General features: G+C 39.9%; 2 protein-coding genes across 3 annotated transcripts in view; one reads left to right on the top strand and one right to left on the bottom strand.

Annotated features, from left to right (window-relative positions):
• The window catches only part of hypk (huntingtin interacting protein K), a 21,301-nt gene extending 19,520 nt beyond the window's left edge, over window positions 1-1,781 (top strand). Inside the window, exon 4 of one of the 2 annotated variants that reach the window (XM_050041795.1) lies at window positions 1,526-1,781. In XM_050041795.1, coding sequence (XP_049897752.1) covers window positions 1,526-1,621 — 96 coding nt within the window. In that variant the 3' untranslated portion in view covers window positions 1,622-1,781. Of the gene's footprint in view, window positions 1-73; window positions 206-1,525 lie in introns of those variants that run through there. The other variant, XM_050041793.1, reaches the window with a different exon arrangement.
• Window positions 1,575-12,748, bottom strand: mfap1 (microfibril associated protein 1). The gene is made up of 8 exons (XM_050041291.1): window positions 12,564-12,748; window positions 10,677-10,893; window positions 10,438-10,576; window positions 10,109-10,296; window positions 4,717-4,986; window positions 4,461-4,620; window positions 3,406-3,495; window positions 1,575-2,468 (listed from the first exon to the last, which is right to left on the bottom strand). Exons 1-8 carry the CDS (start codon window positions 12,643-12,645, stop codon window positions 2,289-2,291), a joined length of 1,326 nt encoding a protein of 441 aa, XP_049897248.1. The 5' UTR covers window positions 12,646-12,748; the 3' UTR covers window positions 1,575-2,288.
• Window positions 12,749-17,069: the final 4,321 nt, after the last annotated feature.

Here is a 17,069-nt window from a genome sequence, read left to right as displayed (position 1 = left end):
GAGGAGAGGGAGAAATAAAACAAAATAAGATAAAATCGGAAAAACTTGTCTCCCTCTTTTATTTTATTTTCAGCGTTTAATCAAGGCGGAGGCGGGTGGCTGGAGGTCCGAGACTTCCAGCGAGGAGAGAGGTAGAAACAAACAGCCAATGTGTGTCTGTGCGTATGTTCAGGTGTTGTCATGTAAATAACAGTGCCCAAGCAATAAACAGGACAGACAATAGGATTTTATTTATTTTTACACTACATTTTCACTGAAAGCTGACCGAACCCGACCCGAGCCCGAATACAATTTATAGCTACATAAATACATACAGTAATTTAAACTCATTTGTTTTTGGGATTTGAGTAAGCATGTATAGTTACAGCCCACACTGTAATAAGGTACTGTAATGCTGTCTTCTTAAAAAAGAAGTTTAATATTAATTTAAACTCATTTTTATGGCTCAGATGTTGTTATACCGTAATTTTATTTCCTGAAGAGGTTATTTGGAAAATTGCAATCTGAAAAGTAACCAAAGCTGCTTAAGAGGTTATTGTGTTTTGAATGTGTTTCAAATTAAAAATAAAGGGAAACAGTGTAGGAATAACTTGTATAACGTTTTTATTAACAAACAGTAATATAAAACCTTGTTTTCCCTGTTTGAGACTTAAAAAATAGACTGCGACTTATATGCCAGTGCGATTTATATTCTGAGTTTTACGGTAAGTATAAGTAATGTCTTTATGCATGTAATACTGATACCTAGAATTGTCTCCGAGACGCACATTTACGGTTGCATACTTTGCCCTCGTATATATCGTACCGTTTTCTTCCGGCAACAGCCAAGCTCTCGCGAGATGACGTCAGAGCCGGGAGGAGGTGAAGGGTCAGGGAAACGCTTAGTATGCTATTTACAGAGATAGCACTGGCAATCTGAACCGTCAGTGGCGAAATACTGAACCAATTTTAAAACGAGTTGTACCTATGAATCATATACACACATACACATGGGGAAATAGAGCCCAGGTTGAAAAATACCAAAGTTATCCTTTAAAGGTCAAACAATCAGGCAGAAGTTTACACATGGGTGTGAGGTAGCCGAAAAAATAGTTCCACAATTGAGATGAATAGCGAAAACACAGATGGAAACCACAGTTTGCTACGATTTTTATGTCAGAACATCAACGAACACCACTGACCATTCGGTGAGCTCATGGCTTTGAAAACGAACGTTTAGGGTGGTTTTAGGACCGTTTCACACATGACCATAGGCAGCAGTGTTAAGCCAGGTAGGGGAGAGCCAAATTCTCAGAAAATGAGCATTCGTCAGTATTTTGATCTTAGCCATTCTATTTCATCATAAACAACCCAGAAACGGGGCTCAAAGTGCAAAAGACCAGACTTCTCCTTTAAATTTCTAATCTAGTTAAGTTGAACTGCATTTTTATAACCAACTAAGTACTTGCTTAGTGTTGTAGTTGAAGCTATAATCTGATTCTCTAACAGCACATGTGGTTCATACTGTGATGTTGTTGCTGTGCAGATGTCAGAGATGGAGATTTCAAGGGCCGTGGCAGAGCGCAGTCTGAGGGAACACATGGGGAACGTGGTGGAGGCTCTGGTGACACTGACCAATTGAACAAACAGCATTTACACAATGGACTGCTTTAATTGCTTTTTGAAATACCAGAGTTCATCAAGACAGAAAGGCTGAACTGATAACTCAGTGGTTAAACTGTTGTGATGTACTCTTTACCCCAAACCCTTTTCCCCCATGTTAAAATAAATGTTGACCTGCTTCCCTCTGTGTTTGTGATTAAAGCAATTATAAAACGTTTCTCTCAGTGAAAGATTTTAAAATGACAAAAATACAACTTTTATTCATCACAAAGTCACAATACCTGTACTATCACAAAAAAGGTAATGCAGGAAATCAGTCTATTAAATGTTGTAACTAGCTGATTTCTAAAAAAAAAAAATACAACAGACTGCTTTAAAAAGACAATGTATGACAATATGCAGCATTCCTCAAATACTGTAGGAAATTTATGCTACATTGTATTTTTACAGCCAAGATCCCATGTTGAAGGGATATTTTATGTATTGACAAATTTAAAAATCATCTGCATTTTAGTTAACTTTAAGAAGCCAACATTAAATGAAGGATCATCAAAGTGGTGGAATCAGTTTGTACTTGCTGCTTTCCCTCCACAACCTAAAGTCAGGAAAGACTCAGTAGGATGCAGCTCTGTCTCTGAGCAGTCTCTAAAGCTGCGGCATGTCTGGTGAAGCCCATTCCACACATCTTAAGTCTTCCTCTTCTTCACTGTGGGTCGGTCAAACACGTCCCTCACACCTGCTGCCTTCTGCTTGAAGAACTTGCTGTTCTGAGCACTCTCCTGGGCCCAGGCTGAGTCAAACGACGTGGTGTCCTGGTCCACCAGATGGGTATACTTGGTGCGTCCAGACCGACCAAAGTTTTTGACCTTACAGGGGAAAATGAACCGTAACGGGTCAAATCAGAGAATTTAATAACTAAACCTTTATTGAGGGTAAACTGCATATCCGGTTGGAAAAATTCCACCAAACAGCATTCAAGTATGGACAGCAAAAGTTGCATCCATTTTCTTGGATTCAAGTGTTTTACTCAAAAATCTTACTATGGCCTCATTTAAACATTGAATTAAGAAGGTACAAAATATGTACATGCATCTGGTATTTAATTTGTAAATATCTTTTCCCCCTTTTTTTCAGAATTCAAACACACTGAAAGGTTCTGTAGGTAACTTTGAGGAAAATCCTTGTTTAGTGACCCCTTTCTCTGAGACTGTAAGTCAACTGAAGTCACTCTACATCCTCCGTAGCCATGAGGGAGCACCTGCATCGGCCACAACAATGACTAACGAGACTGACCGGCATCAGGTTGATAGAATACTGGAATATAAATTAGAATCATATTTAGCGTAACATTACTATCTGTATGTTCCTGTATTTCATTTGGACCATTGACTCCTTGACACTAACAAGCTTACCATTTGCAAACTACATCATCAGCTGACATTACAAAGCAACTAATGGCAGACCCATGCAGTGTAGCTTTACAGTTAGCTGGCTAACCTTAGCTTACGGTCATTGGCTGCTCAGCTAGCCGTGACTTAGCCACACTGCACAGATCTAGCTTGGTTGCTTCAAAGCTAATAAAGCAATTTGTAGACCAGTTCCGGGAGGCTGAATGAAATAGCTGACATTATCCACTCAATACAGTATTTTGCCACATTTGCTAGCTAGCATTTCATCTGTCTGACAAAGCAAGCCATGTGATGAATTGATCACAGGTGAATGATTTAGCTATGATAAGTCTGTGGAACAGCGTAGGATACAACAGTGTGTGTAACACATGTAACATGAGTAGAAGCTGCTAACCTGCATGACTTTGGGTAAGATGGTTTTGTTGAAGTGATCCTCCAGAGTAGGTGCGCTGAAATCTCTCTTGTAGACCTCCTCCTCCTCATCCTGTAACAGAAATCATGTCTACAGTCACAGACTGCTAATGATCCTACCCTTGTCTGCTGCTGATGCACACAGTGGGCGGCTCAGAAAGTAGAGTTGGTCATCCACTAATCAGAAGATCAGTGGTTTGACCCAGCTCCTCCAAACCAAATGCAGAAGCATCCTTGAGCAAGATACCGCACCCCAGATTGCTCCTGACGGCTGTTCCGACGGCATGTGAGTGTGTTAAAAACCGAGTTGTAGGTGGTACCTTGTATGGTAGCCTTTGCCACCAGTATATGAATGTGTGTGTCAATGGGTGAATGTAATTGGTAGTGTAAAAGCGCTTTGAGTGGTCAGAAGGCCAGGCATGGGCTATACAAATGCAGGTCCATTAAGCATTTAACATCAAATGATCATGCTCATTTCTACAGTGACGGACCGCTGAGGAACCTGCACCTGTCAGCAGCTAATGATTCACTGTAACACTACATCTGATGACTTCGTGAGCTTCTTTGTTGGGTAAAAACAACTGGCTGAAACAGATGGAGCCAGACATTTCACAGTTGTCTGCTCCCGGGTGGAGAATCTACACAACAGAGACTGTTTCTACATTTCAAACTTACATGGAGCATTTCTGTACTACAAATACATACACAGTATGTGTTATCATGCCATTTTAGTTACATGTAACTGAAAACAGAATTCAGATCATATTACAAGCAATATTAGAAGGGACTATGGTAAATTGATAAATATCAATGTAATATGCTTTTGCACAAAATTGGCAGAAAGTTCAGTCATCACAAAAGCAGCCCTACGCTTCTCTTAAAAGTCTCCATAGTGTTTGAAAGACAAGGCTGACTAAACATCTTTAACTGTAAACTACAGTCACCCTGATGTTTCATGTGGACCTGATGAATCTGACAAAGCTACGGTCAGACCAAACTGCAGTCATGAATTAACTATTCACCTCTGTACTGACTTACCATGAAGAAGGCTCCTCTGTGGTAGTACTTCTGGAGGAACTTGTATTTGCCTTTGCTGGCTTTGTTGGTGACTTGTTTACCGCTGTTTCTGAGCTCAGCCCGACGCTCCTCCTCTGTCATGTTATGGAATCTCTCGATTTCAGCCTTCTCCTTCTCCATGCTGGGGACAGAACACCACACATTCAGTTCTAAATCCGTCAAGTTCATTTTTCGTGACATCAAGTCATTTCAGGGAGTCGTATCTGTGTTTACTCACACTTCTCGGGCCTCTCTGTCCCTCTTGATGCGTTTCAACTCTCTGACTTTCCAGGCTTCGTATTCCTCCTCCTCATTCTCTCCATCAGTGTCCAAAGCATCCAGAGCTGCCAATGTGCGCCGGTTCTCCTCAAACTCCTTCTTAGCCTCCTCCTCCACAATCTTGAGGGTGTAGCGCCGTCGCTCCTCTGCCTGCCTCTTGGCCTCAGCCTCCAGCTCTCTTTGCCTCTGCTCCTCTGCTTCACGCTCTGCCACTGTGACTCTGTCCTTTCTGTGGTGCACACAGAAAAAAAGGAATACAGGTTAAACATACCATGAAGTGACCATTTTTCTGTTATGATGTTGCATTCATGGTTTTATTGCTTTGATCTATTATATAATATAAAAAAAATTAAGGCTGCTCCTGACTAATTATGTCAGTCAAATCAGATTCAGCCACTTAATACAATATTCAATGATTTGTTTTTATTTCCACATAAAGTTTTAAATGGGGCTCAGTGGGTTCAGTGTGAAAGCAGCACTCATGTATTAAAGCAAACAAGCTAAATACGTTAACGATAGGGTTGGGTATCGTTTGGGTTTTTTCTGATACCGGTGCCGAACCGATACTTTAAAAACGGTACCGGTGCTTAAACAGTGCCTGAACCATGTTTTTATTTATTTATTGCTGAGGAAAATTAGAAATACCTATAAATAAATAGGTATATGAACTCTATTAACAGTTTTAAAATATAATAAAAAACACTTAACAAATTAATATTACAATAATATTAACTTTATTAAAGTCCAGTCTCTGTAGGCAGCCCAGGCTCCGCAAATGGCAACAAAAACATTTGGGTCCAGGCTATACCAACCAGCCAGCGCGAGACCAGCGAAAGTAAGCACACACACATGAACACGGTGCCCACGGCTAAAAACAATTCAAATGACGATTTTCCAAACAACTTTTTATGTCGGGGCTTCACTTGGATCACTACGGACGAGCAGTATGGAGATATTTTGTGGTTTCAATTATGTGTTTTTTGGACGTTTGAATCTGGGGCGCTGTAATCCTCCATTAGAGGGGTATTCCAGGTAGGACGTTCAACAAACTCTGAGTCTAACCCTGAACTCTGAGTTGATTTACCCTAAGATGGGAAACTCTGAGTTGCCGGTTCTAGAATAGCTGATTTGAGTTAGTTCAGTCAACTCTGAGTATGTTCACTCTGAGTTAAGCCGACAATAAAAAGCCATCATCAATGGAGCTCTGACTCCACGATTCACCATGGCAACAGGTAAATAAGACAGTCCCTCCATTTTAATCCAGTGGATGCAGAGATATCAATGCATGTGTAGCAGACAGTGTACGTTTATCTTTAAAAGAAGAGCCTGAGTCAGAGCGAGGAAAGTGTACATAAGTTAACCATAAAGTTAATAAGAAAGTTTTATTCAGTGTTTTCCATTTATTCATCATTTATCAGACTTACATTATTCTTAATGAAGATAAAGTGGTGGAATCTGACTGTGTATCAGGCTGTAGATACATTACATTATATTAATAATATATAATAATATATTTGTTCAGATTTAATCTGATGGGGAAAAACACAGGAGGCAGCAACTGAAAAATAGGAAGATTTAAAACATATAGGCTAGCTAGGCTATAGATCAAAGACATAAAGACATGACTGTAAACTCACAGTCTGACCCAGTAATAATATGTTTGGTGATTTGCACTTGAAAAGACGTTGAGGTTAAAATACAGTAGATTTTAAAATGTTGGACATCTATTTATATCTTGACTCAACAGCATTCAGTGACTTTATTTTAGCTACAAATGTAGTAAATTTAAAGACACTGAAATGCTGCACCATTGCTCACTCAGAAATATTAACATAATCCCCAATATTAGGCTATAGGAATTATGTTCCATCAGTGCGACCAATGACATCACTGATAGAGATCATTAGTCACTGATACTACGTGTCTAAAGCTTCATACCGATTTTTAAAATTTAAATAATTAGACCTACACATTATGTGCAATAAACATTTGGGAGCTGCTCTAACAGACTGACAGTCTGATCCTTGTGCACAGTGTTATAAAAAATAATAAATATAAAAAGGACAGAGGTTTGATTCTGAGCTGAGGGTGAATTCTCGCTGTGTAATATTTGAATGTAAAGACAAAAACTGATGTCCAAAGAAATGATTGATGTGCATAAATTCAGTAACTTAAGACAGTCCTGAGTAACAAACTAATATCCAGCAGGATTTAGACTGTGACAGACGGTAAATCTCCGCTAATTAATGCGCTTCGATACAAGCTTTGACACGGACTGAATGAATGAGGAAATGAAACAGCGTGTAAGAGGGAGGAGACAGAGAAAAACTCAGGGTTTATTGAAGAAAACCTGTCAGCGAGCAGGTTATGTTCACAGAGTCTGTTACCATGGTGACTGACTCAGAGTTTCAGTTACCTCTCTTTCTGGAACGGATAACTCAGAGTTTCCCTCATCTCAGGGTTAACTTACTCTGAGTTTTCGCATAACCCGCTTTCTGGAATACCCCCTAGGTGGAGTTGTGTTGCTACCTCCTCTCCCCTTGGATCTCCTCAAGTGTTGTGAGGACTCTAAAACTTCACCTGAGCCTCCATCAGTATATGGGTGAGTAGATAATGGGTGCATTTTCATGTTCATGTTTCATGTATCCCTTGAACAGGTGTGTAAATCCTGGGTAACTAGCAGCCATTGCTTGTTTATGACAGAGTCACTGAGGCTGAGGGGCAAGCTAGCTCCGTTGTGTTTGATATCACAGTTGAACGTAAACAGAAGTGACGTTCAATGGTGCTTAGTGTGCCTTAAATAATAATATACACTCAGTAAGTGAACAAATGAATGAATGAATGATTCTGTTACGTGTAACGTCCAATAGAGGGAGACATAGCATTAAAAAAAGCACCGAAAAGAAGGCACCGTAATGTGCGTTTTGTTTCGATCCGGTAGGTATCGGTTGTATAGGTACCGGTTCTATACACTAGATATCAAACGGAAACCACAGACTGTGTGGTATTAAGTATCAGTAAGCCGTAAATTCACCACTTCCAGGCAGAAGAGAAAACATAATGTTATCTCAGAGCCTTACAGTGGAACATTTCTCCTCTTCTGTGCTGCTGCATCATGTCCCCAGCTGACTGTACTAAAGAAATCCGTGTACCCTTTGTTCTTTTGTTTTTCCGTTTCAAAACCAAATCAGAAAAACAATCTCGTTTTTCTGTTTATCTGATTTAAAACCAGAACAGAAAAACGGGAAAAAGATCTGCGGAGGAACTTTTGAACTTCACAGAGGAGCGCTCCATTCTCAGCTACTTGTAGCCTAGTTATGGCCGCACTCCAGCCTTATGCAGACCTTATCTGTGAACTTTTTGAGAGTGGCAAGACACATGCAGAAATCAGTGACATTTTGCAGCGTTAAGGGGCCACGCAGTGTTCCATAATGAGCGTCAGGAGATTCTGCATGGACCACAACCTTTGTCAGAGAAGTGTTGTTTCAGAAGCCGAATTGAAAATGGCTGTGGTTTCTGCAATAACGGTGTGTGTGTGTGTGTGTGTGTGTGTGTCCGTCCATCCTTATAATACGGGATCATCCCTTACCTACTAAATCAATACGGGACACAGTTGGTGAGAGTAATTGATGCTGACTAGGTGTGTGCGATATCTAGGGCTGTAGTCAACCAAAGAATATCCTGGTCGACTGAAGTCGTACATAATCTTTAATTAATCCATTGGTCGTGGGGAAAAAATAATCTGCACGTTATTATATCTAGATTGACTAAATCAGCCACAGTGCGCTTGGTGCACTCTACCTGGTAGCCTTATTAGCCTGAATGAATTACAAATAAATATAAAAAGCTAGTATTTGCAGTATATTACATAATTTTTAACTTAATCATTTTATACTTAAATGATAACAACAGACAATTATTGAGGAATATACAAAAATAAATTTGAGATAAATGTTTTTGTTTTACTTTATTAAAATAAACAGGACCCTCCACTATTGTTCCAGCCCGCATTGTGTGATATCGGAACATAGAGCTGCGCAGGTGTGATCGGATCTCAAAAAGACAGTTGCGCCTGCAGTTATAAAACCATTATTTGACCAAACATTTTGAAATATGCCAGTGCTGATTGTGTTCACACTCAAAGCTCATGGAGCATCCTAACGCAGACAAGTTTGCCTACCGTTTTTAGATGATATGCCATGTTGGATATTGAGCTGTGATATGTAAAACTCCTGTTTGCAAAGTTTACACAACTTTTTTTTGGTCATCTGTTTTAATAAAATGCAGCCATACCGATGACTTCTTTGACATGGTCTAGCCAACTCCGATTACACGTTCAGTAACACTCAGTCAACATGCAGTAATCAACCAGTCGACCAGGAGACTACAGCCCTAGCGATATCATATCATCAACAGTAATGCCTGCATAATTTTCAATGATAAAAAATTAAACCTAGTTCAGACCAGTGATTCCCACCAAGACAAAACCATTTTAGAACGTTGAAGAAAAGTTGCAGTGGTGTGAACTGGGTGGTCGGAGCTCGACTCAAGCCGGCTGAAGGTGACACCTGCAACTCACTTGTTTCTACAGCCAATTGGCTTGTAGTGAAGATCGCAGATAGCGTGTTCCGCTGTCTGGTGTCGGAGGGTGAGTCACTTCTGCTCTCGCTATGCTCTCTTACACATAATAAAGTTCATTTTGTTCTCTGAATTTTCTACACTTTGGTCAAACTGCTCCCCTCTTTTTTTTTTAGATCATTTTTGGGGTATTTTTTTTTTATATACTTTATTAATCCCCGAGGGGAAATTCAATTTTTCACTCTGTTGTCAATTACACACAGGTCCGAACACACACATGCGTGGGCTGCCCATGACAGGCGCTCTGAGTGGTTGGGGGGTTCGGTGCCTTGCTCAGGGGCACCTCGGCAGTGCCCAGGAGGTGAACTGGCACCTCTCCAGCTACCAGTCCACGCTCCATATTTTTGGTCCGGACGGGGACTTGAACTGGCGACCCTCCGGTTCCCAACCCAAGTCCCTATGGACTGAGCTACTGCCGCCCCTTTGCCCTCACTTAATATTGAAAGCTGAAGAGAGACGAAAGGGATAGTGAGGGGGGATTACATTCAGCAAAAGGCCCAGGCTGGACTCGAACCGAGGCCACTGCAATTAGATCCGAGCCTCAATGGTATGCACTCTACTAGATAAACCACCAGGCACCCCAAATGCTTCTAAATGCTGTGCATACTGAGGCCATTAAACTTTGATTGGGGAGTGGGGGGTTAAAAGCCAGAAATGTGAGGAACCACTAAGCTACAGTTGTAAGGTAAGGAAACTGTTGCTTGAGTTCATACTTGCGAATGAAGACAGGTTTGAGCCGGGGCTCTGCTTCATCCTCGCTGTCTGTGTATTCTTCATATTCAGACTCTGACTCTGACTCCTCCCCTGACTTCCCTTCCTCCTCCAGCTCCATCACCTCCATCTCCTCATTCTTTCGTTCAGTGGCTCTCTGCCTCATCATTGCTCGTCTCCTCTCAATTTCCTGCACAGAAAGAGAAAGTCCGCCTTAAAAACTTTTCTTAATATAGCTTGGAAGGAAAAAAGAGAAACACTGTCATAACTTCTTCAGTGACTGGGAAAAGCCCAGATCACTGAGGTCAGATTAAACAGCATAGACAGTAACCTCATCATCCACTTCTTCCTCTTCCTCCTCCTCTTCCTCACTACTCTCCTCACGCTCTGGGTGCCATGTGCCTTCATCAGAGTCCTCGCTGCTCTCAGCCATAACCTCAGGCTCTGCAATCTGTCTGTGTCGTGCGAGCCTGAAGACAAGATAACAGGAAGCAACGGGGGCAAATTAACACTCTAGCACCACAAACTTAAATGATCATATCAATCAACTCAAATCAAATAATGTGAAACCTCTCCTCCACGTCCTCAGACACACGGTTGAGCAAACGTTTGAGACGTGGATCAGAGACCTCCTCCTCTTCCATCTCCAGCTCTGCCTCCATTTCCTTTCCCTTCTTCACAAACTGGAAGTCCTCTTCTTCCTCATCAGAAGACTCCATTGGTGCGTAGTCAGGACGTTTACCTGACACATATCTCTTCACCTTCACCTTCTCCATGGAGAGCTCACCTGGAATATGCAGAGACAATGATGAGCTTAGTCAATCTAGGCTTTCACATCAGTGATGCTGAAGGTGTAGATGCTTGCTTGAATCCAGCTTTTATTACAATACTTTATAAGTTAATTATTTAACAGCTTCCCAAAAGTTTAGAACTTATTTTTGCTAAGACTGAGACACAATGATGACAATTCAGTACTATTCACCTTGTTTTTTTTCTTTTTGGAATGCACTAATTATGATTTTAAAGCTGATGCTAAAATCCAACAGAATCAACAAAATGCCCCCAAAAATTGACAGTTCCAGTTCCAGTTCCAGCTTCTAAATATGAGGATTTGCAGTCTTTCTCTGTTTTACATTATTGTTCATTTGTCTTGTTCATATCTCTGGATTTTGAACGGTTGGTTCTTCAAAGCATGCAGTTAAGTGATGTTGCCTTGGCTTCCAGGAAAGTTACCGGTAGTTGTGAAAAATAAATAAATATAATAATAAATAAAAATAAGCCCTAAAAATCCAATATTTTTCTGCCCATACCAGCTCATGATGACATGGGTTTTGTTGAGAGTCTCGGTACAAATTTGCTCAAACCCATAAGTAGGGTTTAAGTTCTAATATTGTAGATAAGCAAATGTAAATGGTATGATGACCATCAAGTTTTACATCACGGTATACCTTGAAGCCAGTATACCCATGGCACTGGATTATGATGATTTGCATTTAAGTACAGGTGTTTTTAGCGCTTGATGTTATTTACTCATCTACCTTTTTTTGTTTTGTTATTATGTTTGGTGTATAATGTTGATTTGTTTATGTACTATGTTGTATTTTTATGGCTGCAGTTTAGGTGAAGACCCCAAGACAAACTGCAAGTTTTTTGTGAATCTTAGTATTTAGATCCATCTCTTCAATAATAGTACTAATACTACACTATAGTATGTGTTTGAACTAAAATTCTGCATTGAAAATGTTAGGAGAATTTTCTCAACAAAAAGGAAGTTTATCACAAACATTTACGATCATCACATCTGGAGATACACGATTTTTACTGCACAGGAAAAAGATTAAAAACTTTAGTAAGGAAAGCTGTCGGGCATGTGGTGCAGTAAAAGTACAATATTCACCTCTGAGATGTAGTGGAGTATGAATAGCATGAAGTAGCATGGTAAAATGGAAATACAGAGGTAAACTGCAACTACGCTGACTTTATACTTGAGTTAAAAAAAAAAAAAAAAACGTTACTTGAATAAATACACCTAGTTACATACCACCATTTAAAGCACTTAAGGCTGATAACACTCTGTGGTCACTTTTGAGGCCGTAATAAGTATTGATTAACTGGATTATGTGTGATTATGTGATTACTGGATTAATGAAATTTTGCTCCGCTACACTCCACTACATAGTCAAACGTATGTTGGCCAGACATCACAAGCATGTGTGTGCTGAGCATCTCATTCTGAAATCACTGGTATTGATATACTGCTGCAGCCTGTAGGAATATGCCAATTTGGTCCCACTTATGTTAGTAACGTTAGTTAATTATTTATTTAGCCAGCATAAAGTGGTGACTAATTTCAGACCGACCTAGCGTTATTTGTGTCAACAGTGAGGTTACGTTAAGATAGCTGGCTAACTTAGCACGCCGCTAGCCCCCTGCTTGCTAACCGCGAAAGCGTCTCACCTTTCTCGTTCCGGACCGGCACGGCTCCGGCCGTGGACTGGATCGGAGGGAGCTTCATGTTGAGGGCTTCACGACTAGACATCACTGCCTGGTCGATAGTTTCAACTAAATCAAATTTCAAATGAGTATCTTAACGTTACTCAGACAAAATCAGCCTGTCATTTCCGTCTCGATCAAACGGAAGTGAACTTGCTAAAGAACGAGGGGACCGGAAGTGGGAGGGACCTGGGAGCTAAATTTTTTATAAAAGGTTTATAGATGTCAAATCAATCATCAAAACATGTTAGCCAGAAAATGGTCACGGAACTGAGGTTCTGGACCCTACTATAATGTATATGTCTGATTTGAAGGTTTATTCTGTGAACAGAAAACATGTGTGACTGATGGTGAAGTTTAGTTGTCAGAAACTAAATACATTCATCATAAACTATAGGCTACAGAGTCTACTGTATAACACTGGACTTTTTAAATTATTGAAGTATTTAGCACACAGAGACTTGTGGTCAGTGGGATGTGAGGATTCTTAAAATAACATCTGTACAGATGTGAAGCCCTGACTGTATCTGACTGAGCCTTAATGAAAGCTGCTGTCTAGTATTTTTTTTTCCTCTGAAAATATGAAACGAAGAACAAACAACTCGCACACCACAGGGCTCCAATGCTGAAATGTTTATTATACAACAGTTAGTTCCGGCCCTGCAATCTGATTGGTCGAGAGACAGTAAAACCGTGACGATATTGGAGTACAACCAGAGATATTGGATGAAGCGAGATAGACAGAGAACGAAGGAACAAACTGTGGCCAGTGATAAAAAAAAGCTGGAGAGGAGGGCAAACCAGCCTTCTTCATAGGAGGTCGTGGATTTATCAGCGGGTCAGAAGTCCCCCTCCCCACCTAAGAAACAGACTCGGCTACTGCCTAATAACAGAAGGGCACCTATTGGTTTGACTTGCACTACACTCAGAGTTGACATTGTAATGTTATAGCTCCTATTGTACTATAACTAAGACTCTGTAAAGCTACTTTAGTTTACAAAATCGCTGCCATTTGTATTATATGTTTTGTTTTTTAAGGCCGTTTAATAACCGAGGCAGCTGATTAACCCGTACAGACGGTTTTAAATTCCATCCATTCACCCAGTAAGGACTCATTGAGTCCTTGCAGGGTGTAAGGGTTAAGAGTGCTGTGTTTTCTAGTTGGCCAGGACTATTTTCTTTTCCCTTTACCGTTATTTTCAGTATATAATGCAGCACTCGGTCCCCTTATTCAGTGATACACCCTTACCTAACTGGTTATTGATCACTTTCTAGTCTACTTCTCGTTCGTGTTCATTAATAACTTTGTCTTTATCTAGGCCTATTGTTTCTTTAAATGCCAGGGGACTAAGACAGACTTGCAAAAGGAAAGCCTTATTTTTATTTGCCAAACAACTTCATACGGATTTTTGTTTTTTTCAAGAAAGTCATTCCACATCTGCTGATGTCAATTTTTGGAGATCTCAATGGGGTAATGATATTTGGTTCTCTCAGGGCTCAGAGAGATCTGCTGGAGTAACCACGCTTAAAAATACTTTCACTGGTGATGTCCTACACTCAGTCTGCGACTCCCTAGGACACTACATATGTCTTATAATAACAGTCAATAATATTTATATCATAACTATTAATCTTTACGGTTATAACAACAAACTTGAGAATGATAAGTTACTTGACTCTATAGAGGAAAGAATTATATTTTGGCTCACCAAATACCCGAACTCTCTTCTTTTAATTGGTGGAGACTTTAATATTGCTCTAGATAATGCTACTGACAGGTGGCCTCCTGGGCGGCCCTCCTCCCTCAGCACAAACCTTAAAACACTTATGGGAAAATTTAACATTGTGGATGTATGGAGAGAAAAATCCCCATATATTTTATATAAAAACAAGTCACTCTTTTTTAAGAGTTGGGTACAGAATCAGATTCTGCTGGTGGGCCAGCTATTCAATGGAGAGGGGTGACTTTTCTCTTATAGAGAGTTTCTATCAACATATAATATTCCAGTTACGCCACGGGAATTTGCAATTGTATTTGACGCCATTCCATCAGGCTCAATAATGCTTTTCAGAAATACTGGCAGATCTCCACCCACTTCTGTCTCCCTCCCAGCTGTGGCTGAATCACCTGTTGGAAAAATCTGTTTTTCTAAACTTCCTCGAAATGATAAGAACATTCGTGCCTTGTTTCAGAAAGAAATTGTATCTATTCCAAATGTCATGTTTTACTGGAACCGATTTGTAGACAGCATTGACTGGAAAAAAGTTTGGATGATACCTCACAGATACCTTATAGTGAACAAGGTGAAAGAAGTGTCGTTCAAAATAATTCACAGATATTACCCTGCTAATCATTACATGGTTAAATTTAAAAGAGACATCAATACAAACTGTTCTTTTTGTGAAGACCACCCAGAAACTGTTTTGCACCTCTTTTGGTATTGTTTACACACCAGAACATTTTGGCAAAAGCAGATTTGTCATTGACCATATTTATAAAGACTTTACCTTATTGTGGGAGAATGTGGTATTTTGCTTTTATAGAAGTCAAAGTAAAGAAAATATGTACTTCATTATAAATTTATTAATTTTGTTGGCAAAGTTCCACATTCATAAATGTAAATTCACCAGTAAAAAACCTAATTTTATATATTTTCTCCATGAAGTTGTACATTATATTGTAGCATGTTGGGGGTAGGTGGGTGGAGTTTCCCAGCATGCTTTGGGTTACAGACATAAATTCAGGATTATTTTGTGTTCTAAACCAATTTAAGTGTTATCTAGTACACAGTTATTGATGTTACTGTTCCTTATATTAATGCTACAGTGTTTTAAGTAGTTACTGCTGTTCTTGTGGAAAATGTACTTCACACCATGAGCCTAAGTTACCTCACGATCAGCTAACTTCCTCCAATGTGTGCTTTGTAAAGTTGATGTTGTTAATGTTAATAAATAGCACTTCCTGTAGTTGTGCGGTGTATGGGGCACAGGAGTTGCTGTAAAAGAATAAGACTAGTTTCTGCCTGAGTCCTTTCAAAATAAAACCCAGCTTGTTACAATATTAATTTGATTTCTGACTCCAACAACAGAAAGGCAGTTAAAACTGTCAACATATGGTCCTATTTATCCTTTTAATAACTTATAAGCCTCCCCTGGCAAAGCTTCACTTGTGCTTAATTGTATTCTATATGTTCGTTCACTATTATATCTATCTATCTTTGTAAGTCACATCTGAACTGTAAACCACTTTTTGCAATAAAGATGACGTAACAAAAAAAAAAAGATGAAGCGAGATACCCAACTCAGCTCACTTCCTGATTCAGTGACGACAGCGCCACGCCCCCGTAGGAGACTTGCAGCAGCTGTGAATGTATTGTCGTCAATGAGGAAAATGAACGTGATCACAATTTATGGTCAATTCTTTCGCCCTGTAGTCACTAAAGTAAATATTGGGTTCATTTTCCACAAGCCACACATCTTCCCAATATTCTGACATTAAAGCTGCATTTTTCATCCGCACAGATCAAGAGAAAGTTAACTTTGTTTGAGCCCTGTCCGTCTCAGAAAACAAGTTCTCGCGAGATCTCGTGATCTTGATAAACAGGCGGTAAAATCACAGTTAGCTTACAAACAGTTATTTACCGCTAGTAATAAATAAAAAATGCCCAAGCTTTGTGCAACAATAGGCTGCAATAATAGGAAGAATTTTCATTCCACCTGCTTCTCGATCCGCATACCCAGACATCCACAGAGCCTCTGTTCAACACGGGGGTGGGGGCGGGTTTGAGAGAGAACAGGCTCTGATTGGAGAGAGACAGGAGAGAGATATTAGATATTAGATATTGGATGAAGGGAGATACCCAACTGTAGGCTTATCCAATGTTAAGAAAACGGTTACTCTTCCTGTCAGGGGTGCAAGGATTTCAGTTTTTATGACTAGTACTTTCCCTGTTATTGATAGATCCCTGTCTTGCCATTGAGTGAGTTTTCCTCTAATTTTTGTTAATTTTGACTCCCAGTTAATATTTTCCATGTCTTTTCCAATCTGTACCCCTAAAACTTTGATTGTATCTTTTTTTTTCTATGAGGCCTAGGTGTTCCACTGGCTCTTTCCAGTTGAGGTAGAGTATTTCACATTTTTCTTTATTAACTTATGTTCCTGATGCTGCACTGAATCCTTCACAAATAGCTAAAGTGTCTCTTACCGACTTATTATCTGTGAGAAGGAGGGTTAGGTCGTCCATATACAGACTGAGTTTTGCTTCCTTACCCAATGCCACTGGAATTGGGAGGCCTCTGATATTTTTCTTTTGCCTTAAAAAACATGCGAGAGGTTCGATTGCTAGTATGAACAATGTAGGGGAGAGTGAACAGCCCTGTCGTACACCTGATTTTACTTTAAACGGGTCTGTGTATTTACCGTTTACCAAAACTGCACTAGAGATGTCTGCATAGAGCAGGTCTACCCAG

Source organism: Epinephelus moara, chromosome 1 (genome assembly GCF_006386435.1).
Source record: "Epinephelus moara isolate mb chromosome 1, YSFRI_EMoa_1.0, whole genome shotgun sequence".
NCBI lineage: Eukaryota > Metazoa > Chordata > Actinopteri > Perciformes > Serranidae > Epinephelus > Epinephelus moara.
Note: the sequence above shows the minus strand (reverse complement) of the source record. Positions and strands in the feature narration are given on the sequence as shown.